Source organism: Protomyctophum parallelum, assembly GCF_964188405.1.
Source record: "Protomyctophum parallelum genome assembly, chromosome: 15".
Lineage (NCBI taxonomy): Eukaryota > Metazoa > Chordata > Actinopteri > Myctophiformes > Myctophidae > Protomyctophum > Protomyctophum parallelum.
The window spans coordinates 11,110,859-11,126,267 of NC_139710.1; the positions used below are offsets into that span (position 1 = coordinate 11,110,859).

Here is a 15,409-nt window from a genome sequence, read left to right on the forward strand (position 1 = left end):
ATAATGTAGTAATTAGCCTTTGCGGATCCCAGTCAAGTATATAGGGTTTTTGTTAAACAATGACAGGGGTCAATGGTATGGTATGGTACCTCTTCTATCCTGAGTTGTATTGACTACAATAAACCCTGATTCAACAACTGTTATCAGTGGTCTGCAGCACACTGATAACAGTATGTCTAGATGTATGTCTACATGTATGAAGGTAAAGGTTGTGCTAAGAGCAGACAGAGATGCATGCAGCAGCTTGCATTCGGGTACTTCTTATTCAAATTAACTGCACCCTCTGTGTGTAGGTAATTGAGGTAGTTTTCATAATGCTGGAACAAATCCTTCAATTATGTGTAGCTTTGAAAGATCATGTTGTGGTAAATGACCAGACATGCCCTTCCATTCAGTTCACAGAATATGATGATTGTGATGACAGACACCACCATAAAGCATATTTTAAGTACAAGACAAGCTGTATAAAAGTCCAGATGAACCCACGACATCTGAAAATAGACTCAGACAGAAGTTATGCAATCTGGTGTAATTGTTCAGATTTAACCCCTGCTCATGACGAGGCTGACATTTTGGACCCTGTCTCTGGGGGGCAAGGGGACCTGGGGAGTGGGGACTGCAGTGGGAGACTTCAAAACAAGCCTATTCTTTTAGCCCAACTGTAACCGTTGAGCCCTTGTCAACACACAAAGAGCCCAGATAACCATAAAACTGGGGCCCAGGGGTACCATACTAGCCGCAGAATGCAATTGCTCTATTTTAAACATGTGTGAAAGTCTCCTGCCACCAGGGAGAAAGGACGGTCACATGGACACTTTTGGACAGCAAGACCAGCTACAAATCATTCTGGGAGATATTCCCACATGCAAAATGGGACAATATGACGTATATTTTCCCTTCATTGTCAATGGCGTTTTTAAAACAAACATTGAACTAAAACAAACATTAAACCTGTATGTAGGGACTAGCGCACCTCAGAAATGTGAAAGTATAACATTATTAAATATGGTCTATATCTATTATCTATTATCTATTATTTATTTTGATTGTTGGATTTAGTCATAGTCATTGGTTTTGATCATTGTCAGTCAACTGTTTGTATTTATATAATCATGACAAAAATTTAACTATATGATTTAGAGAAAGCTAAAGGAGATAATAATCTCTTAAAAAACAATATGTGTAATTATTTACTTGAACCCACATTAATGTTGTCCTTCTCTTGAGTGACAACTTTTAAGCCAACTGATCCCAGGCTCAGTCAGGGCGGATTTCACTTAAGACATAATTATAAACTAGGGGGAATGTTCAGATGCACTGACAATGATTTATTATCCTGACAGATGCCAAAGTCAACTATGTTCTGATCTGAAACTGAAACAGGCAAAATGTGCTTTGCCTACCAATAGAGACAATCTCCCACTACAGAGAAACACCTGCAGACTTTCAGGGCAGTCACAAACACACAACCTCCAGAGGACATAATCATGAATGAATGCTTGTCAGATTTTTCAAACAGAAATGTTTAAATTAGGCTTTATAAAACATCACACTCGAAGCTGGCAATTAGTTGATTACAAGATTAGAATGAGTGGGGCTTTTACCCCCAAATGTAACTGAAGTGTGGGTTGGTGTTGGGGTGTAGTGGTGGGTTAACGTAACGGTAGTTAAGTAGTCTTCAGTGGCAGCTGTCTCACTCTCGTTTGTGGTTGAAAAACATAAAAATTAAGCACCATTCAAACAGATGGACTGCAATAAACATCCTCTCAACAACTCCTCTTCCTCAGCAGCAAGGGGTCAAAGAAACGGACTCATCGACTAACAACTCTGTGTGTTTAAGTGGGTGAGGCCAAAGGGAAAGGGGCTGTTGCTGGTTGCCATAGAGGGGAATAAATGGGCAATATAGCAGGCTGAATGGAAGTGTATTCATGGGATTAGTGTGGGTACAGATGCTGCCATATGTAGTTCATTCAGCACAATGGAGCCTGGATTTGCGTGCGTTATCCTTAAGTCGTTTTACAGCAAAGGCTCCAGGCTTCCCAACTACCTGTTCTGTTGCATATACTGCAGGCCACTCTGAATTGTAGTGGAGCTTTGTGTGTCTCTGGCTGTGTCCCTGTGTCTGAGCACAAAAATAGCGTTTGGTTGGTTTTCATCAAGTGTCACTGTTGTGCAGCCTAATACACACACATATTAACTGTATATATGATTATTTTGGGTGTGACAGTACAGTACAGTGACGGACGGTACAGTACAGTAGAGGGACCCCCTGGGGACTGTCATTTCTCAACCGTTTCGGACACGGGCGGCTCGCCGTAACCGACCCCTACCCCTGGGCGCTTTCCTGGGGGTCTGGATGTTCCTGGGACCCCCGGGGACCCCCACGGTGACTGTCATTTCTCGACCGTTTCGGATGCGGGCGGCTCGCTGGAACCGGGCCGGCACCCTGGGCTCGTTCCTGTGGGTCTGGAAGTTCCTGGGACCCCACATGGAGTTGCACCACTCACTTCACACGGGTGTGATTTTACCAACTTCCTGAGTGGCAACAGTTAACAATTCTCTTCTCTGTGCAAGAATTGCAATGCAAATGCAACTTTCATACTGAAGTTTGTCTTGCCTTTACAGTTGCAAAATCTGGATACTGTAGAATTGCAGAGTATCAGATTTTTTGTGTGTATAAAAACACAAAAGGCACCATCACTTTTGGTCATTTGTTGCCTTGCTCATCAATAAGACTTTATATTTTTTGTCCTTGCTTTGGATTTTTTCTTTACAAGTCTGCATTGTACACCCTTGGGAATTAAGCAGTACAACTCGGAGAAGAAAAAAGCCTATTTTGTCAGAAATTAAATCGAATCATAACTCCATATTGTATAAACTACTAATAAGCTTCACACAGGGTTGGTTTCCTGTGAAATCAAGCCAACTTTTGTATGGAAAGACATGACACTTTAAGTCACCACAAGACGTCAAGCTGGTCATTTAATTTGTGGGATGTGGATGACCCTTGTTGGTGGTCATGTTTGAAGAGCGGAGTTATGGGGGAGATCACAACTAAGATTCATACTAGTTTGGATTCCATTCCTTGTCTAGATGTGATACCAATGTATTATTCTATAACTAACTACATCCGATTCCTTTTCTTATACAAATTGTCTTAATGAATGGGGACATAATATCAGTACTTCCACATAGACGACAAACCAGACTGAACATGCATTATAATCAAACAGAAGATATTGAGGGAAAATATGTCCAGTAGTACTTCTATTTTTACTCGTGGTAAAGTTTTGACCTTTCAGGGATATAAAGGAAGTGACTGGAGTTCTTGCCCAGACAAACCTCTGAGAAACGATGGGTTCAGAAAACTACTCCACATAGCCTAGACAAGGTCAACAAAACATTATTCCCTAACCTCCATTCCCTAACCTTATCATCATACATCATCTCATCCTGGCCAATCACAATTTGCGTCCTCGCCTTCGTTTGTGTTTAAACAATGTTTGTGTGGCCATGGCCATGCATTGTCAATGGTATTCATTAATGTTTGTATTTAAACAAACACTCAAAGCTGGCCATTCATTGTAAATGGCATACAATGTTTGGTTAACACAATGTTTGTGTTTACACAAACCCTCAAAGCTGGACATAGGAGGGGCTAGCTCCCCTCAAAAATACAATTTCCATTGCTTAAAAAAGTGTGTGTGTGTGTGTGTGTGTGTGTGTGTGTGTGTGTGTGTGTATATATATATATATATATATATACACACACACACACACACACACACACACACACACACACACACACACACACACATATACAGTACACGCACACACACCATGTGTGGGCTACTGCATGTGCAACAACTGTCAGTCAAGACAGAATAAACAGGAAATTAAAGGATTTGACTCACTGGAGTGTCTAATTTGTGATTCAGAGTTAGCAAGAGTGCTTATGTCTACCCAAGGAATGAATAGATAGATGACTAATGTAATGTGTTCTATAATCCTTGTCTATATTACAGATATTAAGTGTGGTAGGCACAGCACAGGGCAGGTCACGCAGGTGTTTCATATAGTGATTTCCCTCTGCCTCATCGGTGTTGCTGTCAAAACAGCAATTCCTATAGGTTAGATAATTGTTTCTTTTTGACTGTCAATGAGACTCTCGGCTACCCGTAGGTCAAGTTATGACTTGAGGGTTTTGGATTTATATGTTATTTTTTATTATTACACAAAATGCAGCCACACAGGCCAGGTGTCAGTTGAAATGTGTTTTACACCCCACTCTCAAGTAATATATTGAATCTTTTTCAGTATCATTATCACGTGTGTAAACCTAGCTCTGATCGGACCAGAGCTAGTGTAAACCCTTAAAGGGTCAGGGTCACCCACATATCAGGCTAGGCTTGGCTAGTAGTGTCCCAGTTATATTATGATCTCCTCTCCTCTGAGAACAGAAGGCAGTTCAAGGCACGTTCCCTCTAATCTAGTGCAGGAGGGCCAGTGAGCATCCCATCCATGATCCATCTACTCACCAAGGCTCGTAGCGAGGACTCGTCCAGCGTTGAAAACCTCTCCAGAGACATTTTAATTTTACTGAAGAAACACAGGTGAGCCAAAAAGGACGCAAGGATCAGCTGTTATGCGAATCAATCTTCTCCGCACTGGTCAACGTGTAACCAAGACTAGTGCCTACCACCTGCACAATTCTTTGCCGTTTGCCATCTATTTGAAATAAACAGATCAGTCCACGGCGCGGCAACAACGCAAAAGTACACCTTTCTATTTAACATGAAAAAGAGCGTGTACTGTTGACGGAACACATATATATCAAAACTATTTTATGGGCCTTTACAGTTAAGCGAACGCCTGGTACAGGTCTGCACACACAATAAAGACTGGTAGCTTTGAATACAGAATTCCCACTCTGGTTTATAGGCCCGCCCCTTGGTCTCAAACTTCTCCCACATTCATACATAGCGCGCCGCATGGTGGGAGGCACTGAAGAGCCGACGCTTACAGAAGCTTTGGTCACTAACAGAAACGACGCCACCTAATGGCTCCAGATGGAGCAGTGGTGGTGGATTGTACAGATCAGATCAGATGCATACAGTACAACCCGAGTTTGTTCATATACTCATCATCAGTCAGTAATCACTGGTTGAAATACAATAAAACGTAACCCTGTCTAGGATGTGGACTCAATAGTACATTATGGAAGAATATGATATCAATTGTCTAAACTCACATTAATTGTGCTTTGTCTTCTTATGAATCTAGCCAGGTTCCTTGGTTTAGTATCCTCGGAGGCGTTTTGTTCTCAACTCATGGTTAGTGACCAAAAGGATATGGCTGACATGGTCATACTAACATTAGTTGTTATTTATATTTAAGAGTCTAGAAATGTCAGTTTAATTAAAAGAATATCAGCTTTCTTGTTGCTGGCTTGATAATGTATCAACTCTAACATCCATAAACACTGAGTCTAGAAATGTCAGTTTAATTCCATATTTTAATTAAAAGCATCCTTTTTCGTGTGTTGCTGGGTTGTTAGATGTATCAACTCTAACATCCAAACACTGAGTCTAGAAATGTCAGTTTAATTCAATATTTTAATTAAAAGTATCTGTTAACAAGCCAAAACATCTCAATTAAAACCCTTTCCTTGAAGTGTTTCTAAAAAATAATCTAATAATGATATATGGATTTATAATATATAAATGAGTTCAAGGTTTCTAATATGGTCTAAAGTTAACTTTACTTAAATCTTCATACAACTTCAAGCCAAGGTAATTAATTTGAGACATTGTATAACCTTCATGACATCTGCAACACCACTCCCTTGTATTCCTTCAGTATTATAAACAAAACATTGATATAACAAAAAATGAAAGACAACTGCCCAATAGCACATGAATATTTCTTAGTCAGACATGCATTGATCTACAATGATCAAATTCATTTGTTAGGCCCTTTTAACCAAACCATGTCTAGATATCAAAGTGCTTTACTTAAAGCAGAAAAGAATGACATTGATAAGACAGACTAGATGAGTCAGAAGAACACAGACATGAAAATGCATGTCTAAGTTTAAAATGAAAACGTGAACAGGTGACAAGAGGAAAACTATTCTTAAAACCACAAAAGCAAAATCTGACAAGACATGTAAGATTTATTTTAATTAAAAATGAAACAACGACTAAAGATGGTGGTTGCTAAAAAGATTCAGTTGGGACTTGAAAGCTAAACATCGTCATAAAATACCACTACTAAACACCTAGCACTTATACAGGCACTTAGCAGGTAAGTATGCGTTTTGATTGCGTAAAAAAATTGAGAATTCATAAAAGATAAATGTTTTGGTGGATATTCTTTCCCTCCAGAGATTCTTGCTGTCACTCCTCTTCCTGCTCTTCATTTTGCTTCTTGGGCAACTGAAAATGGGAAAACAGACAATGATGCAAAAAATGCACAGGAGTTTATTGAGTATATACAGTGCTGGGTGGGTGACAGGATCATCAGCGCAACCACCACTTAATTAATTACAAATTACGTCATGATAACGTTATGATAATGGTGACGTTCAGGACTAGGCCGGATCACAGCCCATATGGGGATGATCTTTGGTGGTTGAAATCAGGTGATATTCTGGGCCAGATCTGACTAGTCTTGGTTTGAGCTGATTTGGCCCCAATCGAGACGTCACTAATTCATCCAGGTCCTGACTGTGCTTGCTGGGTAGGGTCCCTTACAAGTTAATCCACGCTCCAATACACACAGCTGTACTACTGTCTGTTCACGGACACCCGCAGGGTCGATTGAGTGTTGAGATGTTTCAAAGATGCATACAGTAGCAGTAGGAGACCGCGGAAACGTGTGCGAAGCAGCGTTGCCTTTAAGTATTTTTAATCAATTTTTGAAGTTTTGGCTTCTCTGAAATCCTCTCTTCCTCACGTCCCATGTCCCGACTCCCGCACCGTGATTGGCTAGCTGCATGTTGCTGTATCTGGGCACAGAAACAGTTTTAAAGAGGAAACATGTCCTTCTATTTTGAAATTAACCAAAGCTAAGAACGGGCCATAACAGGAGTTACTAAATAGACCCATGACACAACAGCATTAAAAACACCCAGCACGCACAGGGTTGGCCGTGCAGCTAACCAGTCGTGGTGCGGGAGACGGGACATTGGAAGAGAGAATTTCAGAGAAGCCAAAACTTTAAAAATATCCAATCAAATCCAATCCACTTTATTTATATAGTATATTTTACAACGCAAGGTTAACAAAGTGCTGTACAGGAAAATAAACACAAACAAAGACATCACGGAAACATCTCAGGCGCAGCAGCATCAGCAGACAGTGAAACAAAACAAAACATGGACCATCGAGACACTCAACTGGAGTTAAAAGCCAAGGTGTAAAGGTGGGTTTAGAGACGTGATTTAAGAGTCTCAATGGACGGGGCCAGTTTGACATGGGAGGGGAGCGCGTTCCATAGTGAGGGGGCTACGACAGATTAAATAGATAAAAAATACTTCTGCAACACTGATTAACGCTGCTTCGCACACGTTTCCGCTGTCTCCTATTGCTGCTGTATGCATCTTTGAAACATCTGATCAACACTCAAGCGACCCCGCGGGTGTCCGTGAACAGACAGTGTAAGGGACCCTAGGGTACCGCCGTCCAAAATACAGAAAAGGTAACCGAGGGTCCCTAAAGGGATTGCCCCAACAGTGGCATGCAGTTGGAAGACGGCCACCACTGAGGAAAGCTTGCCATTCAAATGCTGCTCTGCCAAAAAAAAAATTATCTACATGCATAGGTTCTGAAGAGCCTCCCATCTCGAAATGTTACCAAACCAAGAATACAAATTCCACTATAGGAGCAGCACACTGGCGTCCCGATTATTTATTCTTACAGTCAAAACAAGACAAAACCAAACGACTGGTTTAAGGATGCTTTAGTAAAACAAGTGTTCAATATACTTTATTTATACAATGTCCTTTATTAATGTTATTAAGTAAATAATGACAGACTGTGGTACCTTTGTTCCTGGATTTCTCATTTTTCTTTGCACTTCATTATTTTCTTGTGTATGTAGCCTGGAAGGAAAATAAAGCCATGAACATGCATCATACCCCAAAGGGGAATTAAAGAGGATTTAAATGAAACGCAGTCTGAGTTGCAGCAGTTGCTAGCTGGTAGATCAGAGATTATGCCTTTGGTCTTACCCCTTAGTTGTTGCAGTGCTGGGCTTGGATGTGTCACCAAATGGTGGCTGAGCACCTACTGCCTCCCTACTTGGCTGGGGTTTGTTTTTCAGTCCAATATCGTTTGATATCTTTCCTTGAGTTGGTAGTCCACTGTAGCCCCTCTGCCATTCCTTTACATTTCGCAGTGGTTTCTCCCTGTCCAATCCAAAGAGCTGATCCATTGGGTCTGCTACATATGGAATGATATCAAGAATTGAAGAATACAAACAAAAAAATACATGACCAACAACAGAGCAAAGTGGGATGGTGGTTTACTTTGAGAGAATAGTGACACATTAGATTTCTACCACAATCAGCATCCAACCTCACTCGGGTGTCTGCTAGGGCAGGGGTTCCCAACCTTTCTATTATCACGGACTGGCTGACAGTTCATGAGGTGACTGGGGTGGGACTGGGGTTTGGGGCATCAGCACCAAAACCTAAACCACGGGGAAGACCGTTGTAGCTGAAGTAGCCTACCCGCTGCACTGCTATAATAAGGATAGTATGATTATAAAAGGATTAGGCTTTTTCATTCAGAAATGACTTTGGACATGTGGAAAACTTTAGCTAAACATGCAGAGTGACGCATTACTTTACCTGGGTTACATCATCTTCTGATACAATATGTTGTGTTTTGTTTCATTAGCACAAGCGTGACAAAATAAGCTGCAGCTTGTTATTGTTCTGCTGCTGCTCTGAACACACGGTAATGGTAAAGATACAAAGGATTCGAAAGTGATGTCACTGTTATGCTACACAACATGGACGTAACACAGACTCAAAGCAGTTTATAAACCACAGTCAGTGACGCGCGTCCCTGACAAATCCTTCGTATTTTCAGTCGGTGACAGTCCTGGTGACATTCGGGAAAACTTGGGATTCCCTTCTTGCATACCAGTGGGACATACCGCATTCCGGCACCGGTCCGCGGACCGGTGGTTGGGAACCTCTGCACTAGGGTCATAGCACCATGTGTACTATATTTATCTACAGTATATGTTTTTGTAGCATGTGATGCGTGTGTGAAATATAGTGTGTGAAATATAGTGAACAACATTGGCCCCTTCAAAATATAATAAAATGGCATACCCTGGTGCTTTGTTCGCCTCTGTAAATCTGGGGACGTCTGGCAAAGAGTTGCTGGAGTCAATGGTTTTTGAAAGACTGCTTTTGTTCTGTTATCTCCTGTCTGAGCAGTGTGGGGTCGCATGTCACACTTATCCTGAAGGGGAATAAAATGAAAATAAAACAAGAATCAGGAGACCTTATAGAATAGATAAACAATGTATCAAGATAATAGAAGATACTCTAATGTTCTGTTAAACAATTGCACCAAGCAGCCGCTGCATCCTTCACTAGCCAAAGAGCATACCTGATGATGGAAGACGACCGCCTCCTCTAAGGCCACACCACAGAACTCACAGGGAATGACCACATCACCTTCAAGTGGACTGGCTGGGGGACTGTAGGAGGGTGGGGACAATGACCGAGGGAACGTAGGGAAGTTAGAGGATAGGTTGTCAGGTACGGTGTGCATCAGCCCCCCTGTACCTCTCGTCATCCTGTCCTCACTGAATGGAGATGGGGGTCGCTTGCTAAAGGAGGCAAAGGCTGAGGCTGGACTGCAATTGGTCTGATAAAATAAAAAAACACATGCACAAGGTTGAATGCTAAAACCCATTCACAATATAATGGCCACATAAAGCCAATTACTAAAAATCAAAAAGGACACCACAAACCTGATGTAAAATGAGATCCTCTTCTGGAAATAGCTCTTCACAAAACTCACAAGGCAGCATGGCATCTATAAAAATAGTTAATGGTAATTTTTTCCAGATACTTGACAAATCCGCATTAATAATAGCCAAATGATTATTATTTTTTTAATATTCTATAATAAATATTTTATTAAAGGACAAGTCTGCACTTAGTGCACTATATTGTATCGTCTCATTTTCCTCCTACTTATATTGATCCCAAATCACTGGCCAAAATGACTGGCCATCGGGTCCATGGGAGCAGTAGGGGGTAACGGACACCCTCAGTTTCATGAGGGGGGGGGGGGCCTTCACTTTTGAGGAAGAAAAAAAATAATTGTACGACAAGAAAGCCATCCAGTTTCCCCAGCAGACCTCATAGCATTAGTTGTCATTACACATGCATCCATGCCTTTGTTGTCCCACCGTAGTCTGCTAAACAGATGTTATGCCGTCCCAGTCCCAAAGATGATGCACTGTGAATGGCCAGTAAAGTCACTTTGATTGACATTTGTGCCAAACAACTGGAAACTGGACAACAGGGGCAATTTTGCAACGTGCAAATAGACCAGATGGTCAGTTTTAGTCCAGACTTGTCCTTTAAACTTATCTGACCTGTCTGATCCTGGTCTTCAGTGATACTTGTGCCAGCTGCAAGATGTTGGTAGTTGTTGTTGGGGGGAGAGAGAGGAGAGGAGGAGGTGGTGGTGTTGGAGATCCTCCCAAATTTGTGGTCCCAGACATCAGTCCATAAGGCCCCTTCACTGCTATGGTCCACTGCTTCGCCATCGGTCTGCAGGCTCAGGGCCAACAGATAGTCCAGGCTGGAGGAGTCTTCTCCGAATGATTGGTCTACGTGTGACCAAGGACTGCTGTTATTGTTGTCCCCACTGTTACGCAGAATTTCATCTTGTTCCAGCACTACAGGAAGATAAATTCCAATTAAAAAAATACAAATACATTACACAATGTTATGCAAGTTAAAATATGCTGCAAGCATAGCACAGTAGAAACAAGACAGTGAAATCAAAGCAGAGCAGTCACACGCTACTTTATGCTCAGATGAAAAATTATGAAACTGACCTTAAATTATTTTTTAAATTATTATCTTAATCTGATGTTACTGTATATCCAAGAACGAGCAGTAGAGGTGAAAATGTTCATAACTCCATCCTGAGTCCAACGCAGCTCTGAGAGTGAGCTGTGGAGTTTTGCAGTAAATCGCTTGTTTTTAAATCGCTCAAAAATTTATCTATTTTGTAGATCTGTCAGTATGATCGACAAATAAAAAATTGAGCGATAAAAATAAAACTGTTTACCGCAAAACCCCAGCGCTCACACTCGGAGCTGCAATGGACAGCAATGGAGTTATGAACATTTTCACCTCTGATATAATAACAGATTAAGTAAGGTAAGAAAAAGCTAGTCTGGAACTCTCCTTTAACTCTGGAGTGCTGCCATCACTTTTTGTTTTTGCATGACTGGGCTTGCAACACATTTATCTCACAAGAAACATCCAATCAAATGTTTAGGCATTGGGAGAAAAATATGGATCAGTATTAAGTGATTTATCATCGATTAAAATTGTTTTAACATGTGATCAACTCACAGTGGCTAAACGCTGTGTTCCTAGGGGCAGTGTTCTTCCTGTCCCCAGGGCCTATTGGTCCCCATGTACTGTTATAAAATCTGCTATCAAATGACTGGGGAAAGGCTCTAGTCTCCGCTGCTGCACTTATGTTGTTATTTTTGGGACCTCCCTCTTGGGCCCTCAGAAGGTTTCGGATGGAGTGGGCTTCAAACCAGGCTCCTGGGGACTGTGGTTCAGCTGGGTTCGGAATTGCGCGGCTGTTGTTCCTTTCTTGGGGTGGAGTAAGACTGCCACATAAGGCTGGGTGGACAGCTTGATCCCTCAACATGACATTGCATTTGCATCGTGGGCAGGGCTCAGTACGCGTGCCACAATATTCCTCATGTTCTTTGGATTGACTGAAACCCAGTTCCAGGTCACAGTACTGACAAGGGACCAACCGTAGAGGGCATTCAGAACTCTGTAAGAAATTACAACAATGGCAAACGACAATATCATGGTGTAAATGAAGAATGTTTGTAATTGTGACCGTTATGGGGGTTATAAAATATTATATTAGATATACCTGGTGGATATCAAAATGATTCTTCTCAATCTTCAAGCCACATTTGCATTTAATCTGAAATGAAAGTGAAAAGGCTTTGAGGTGTAGAAACCAGGTGTAGAGTCCTCAAAGTCTGAGCAATATTGACTGTTGCTAGCCTATGGTGTTCCCTCCTGGTTTTAAACAATGCTATGTAGGCTGAATTTACATTTCACACAGTTTTAGGAGGAATAGCTTAAGAAAAAACAAAAGTCTGACTTTACATTGAGGTAACAAAAATATCTCCATCCTGTTTATAACTATGATATAAAACATGTTCTCACACAAGAATGTGATGCTATTGTGATCCTGATTCTTGTTAGAACTAAATTTTACTTAGTTCTGACTAGAGGTAATCCGATCAGATTTTTGGGGACCGATCCGAATCAGATGTTTTTCTCACGATCGGCCGATACTGATCTTAGCTTAAGGGGGAAATTTGAATATTTGCAAAATAATTATAGGTCAAAACTGTTCCTGGGGACTCTGGGGAGAATGTTTAGGCCGGTCACAAAGATGCAAAGCGATCAGTTTCTCCAGATCGGGTAAATTGCCAATCGAGTGAATATCGGCCCTTCACCGATCGATCGGAGCACCTCTAGTTCTGACATGTTACTTTTTGGTGGTTCAAATGTACAGTGTGATGTGTCTAGCAAATTGTTCATGTTCACAAAAATGCCTGCATTTATGCCGGCATTTTTGTGAACATGAACAATTCTCTCCCAAACCCAGTTCCCTTTTGCCTTCCACATTTTACTTCTTAATGTCATGTGTGCAAGACTATTTGTTCCCCATTCATTGTACAAGCAGTAAAATGTTGGCATGGCAGCAATACTGCTAATGCTATTAGGGATGCACCGATCCGGCTTTTTGGCATTCGATACCGATTTCGATACATGGGGGTCCAGTATCTGCCGATACAGAGTACCGATCCGATACCCCCCACAAAGAAACGTAATAACCTATTAAGCTGTATGCCTCACTGTGTGGAGTCTGGAATCATTATTTTGTGTAAGGCACCATCAAGGCTTGACTTAAACATTACTTTCCCAACTTTGTAAAACAAAATGTAACAAACACAGATATAAATGCACTGAATTATTTATTAAATAACTGTGCAACAATTAGACCAGGTTAATGTGTGCGCAGGCTAGCCTGGCTGCATTCCACATGTTATACTGTCAATACTACACTGCTGTGTCACAGAGGAGGTAGAGTTGTTTTCATACTGTAATTACACATAATTATCGGATTGGATAATGGATCGGCCCATTTGCCACCGATACCCGATCTAGAATTTTAGCCTGGATCGGCGCCGATCTCCGATACGAGTATCGGATCGGTGCATCCCTAAATGCTATAAAAGAAAATTGTACACGTTTAAGAAAAGACAAGTAAGGGATAAAGTAAAATATACTCTGGTTTTGAGAAAATGCATATTTGCAATCGACCTTGTGAATACCGTAAATAATATTGTGACTTTGTGAATAACAGTAGTAATGCTGATTATTAGTCCTGCGGCACCACTCTTCTACAAAGTCAAATACTATACAAAATTTTACAAAGGTAACCAAATAGACCCACATTTGTATACTATAGCAGTTAAACTCATTAACACTGAGGATTATACAGTGAATTTGACACAATGCACAACTCGCAAGGATTTTTCAGGCTTTACTTGCATGTGCTCCTGATCGTTGTGTTTCTGCAGGTCTGACCGGGGCATTGGTTCCTGGCAGATGTCACACAGGGCAATATTCCTTCGACAATGAATCTCGTGAGTGGTGAAATTAGCCTCTGGGATGTCATGTTTGCTAGAGAAGTAAAGAAAGTTGAGGGCCTTGCTTGTTACTTGTTAACTATGCCAATTTGACAGATAACCAAATAAGGTGTCAATCTTACCAATTAGCGCAGAACTGAGTACTTTCATCTGCCATATTGTGCTCGAATTAAAGGCCTATGGGCAAATAGAAAACAGTGAGATTTTAGGCTAGATTCGCATGTTGGTTGTAGACTTGATACAAGACTGTCATATATCATATTATGACCGTCTTGATCCAAGGCTAGGTTGGTTGTGCCTAATCCATGTGATATATTATCATGACATTTGGTTAATCAGTGAATTTATATAAAACCATATAGTTTATTTCTTCACCTAAGGCCAAACGTAGTTAACAGACTTTCGTTAACAGATTCAACTAAAGTAATTTGCTATGGCACAAGTTGATGCATTTCGCTAGCTATAGCCAGCCATGTTCATCTACGCAACTATTTCAAATTGCTTACCTTTATTTTCCAAGTGATTAGCCAGCAGCGGCGACTAATTGTTTAGCTACGAAGGTTTATTAAATAGTTTGGTTGAGGTGCAGCATTTCTATTCGTTAAATCTAGCCATGTTATGATTTATGCTACTGATTCGGCAGTGGTCGCTAGCTTAGCAGTGGCTAGTTACGAGTCGATGTCGTCTGTCAAACCAACTTAGCGAAATATTTGGTAACTACATGTAACTGGATAAGCCTTTAACTAACTATCCACATAGGACGCCCGGTTCGTCGCAGGACGAATTGTTTTCCATGGAAAACAATCTGTGATCGCTGTAACGTCGTCAGCACCAAGTTAGCTGAGGTAAACTGGTACAGTGGGTAGAAAATGAAAACTTGAGGCGTACTTCCTCCTGTCTGTCTGTCATCCGATAGGGTGAACGCTATTTCTGGTGCGTTCGTCAATGTAGCCGGGGAGAACCAGAAGCACCACACAGAAACACACGCCCAGACTACATAAAAGTGCAGTCGTGTCCTTTCACCGTTTAATGTTTCAAATTAAATCTACGAATACTGTTACTATTTGAATTATTATTGTAAGGCACAGTTTTGTTCAGATAAAACACTGATCATATTTACAGCAAATATTTGGACACAGTTCAAACGGGACCCATTCTCTTCCATGAAAATCACCAAATATATGACAATTGCAAATATATAAAACATGTAATCTTTTTCAAAGCCCTTATCGTTGTTTCAAATAACTACCACGAAATTTGAAATGTAACTCACATTGTAAGTCACAAAGCCAAGTTTTGAAATGAAATTCAGGGAGAAAAGCAATACATATCTTTTATGACTATTGTAGACTAAATTGCAGGATGTATCATGTATATATATATATATATAAACATTGTGAAAATTTGAAATGAGTTTCATCCAATAAAATTAAAGACCAAC

At 40.9% G+C, this 15,409-nt stretch overlaps 2 protein-coding genes across 4 annotated transcripts in view; both read right to left on the bottom strand.

Annotated features, from left to right (window-relative positions):
* Positions 1–4,901, bottom strand: part of smtnb (smoothelin b) — a 62,323-nt gene extending 57,422 nt beyond the window's left edge. For both annotated transcript variants that reach the window (XM_083784310.1, XM_083784309.1), the window contains exon 1: positions 4,539–4,901. In XM_083784310.1, the coding sequence (XP_083640436.1) occupies positions 4,539–4,589 (51 nt within the window). In that variant the 5' untranslated portion in view covers positions 4,590–4,901. The remainder of the gene's footprint in view (positions 1–4,538) is intronic.
* A 1,256-nt stretch (positions 4,902–6,157) lies between these two features.
* trafd1 (TRAF-type zinc finger domain containing 1) lies at positions 6,158–14,890 on the bottom strand. 2 transcript variants are annotated; one of them, XM_083784148.1, is made up of 12 exons: positions 14,712–14,890; positions 14,091–14,145; positions 13,867–14,002; positions 12,171–12,224; positions 11,624–12,065; positions 10,630–10,935; positions 9,997–10,061; positions 9,630–9,890; positions 9,347–9,479; positions 8,234–8,444; positions 8,047–8,104; positions 6,158–6,437 (listed from the first exon to the last, which is right to left on the bottom strand). In XM_083784148.1, the coding sequence occupies exons 2-12, from the start codon at positions 14,123–14,125 to the stop codon at positions 6,399–6,401; spliced, it is 1,740 nt and encodes a 579-aa protein (XP_083640274.1). In that variant the 5' UTR covers positions 14,126–14,145; positions 14,712–14,890; the 3' UTR covers positions 6,158–6,398. The 2 variants fall into 2 exon arrangements, with proteins under 2 accessions (XP_083640274.1, XP_083640273.1); XM_083784147.1 differs by having other exon boundaries at positions 14,475–14,890.
* Positions 14,891–15,409: the final 519 nt, after the last annotated feature.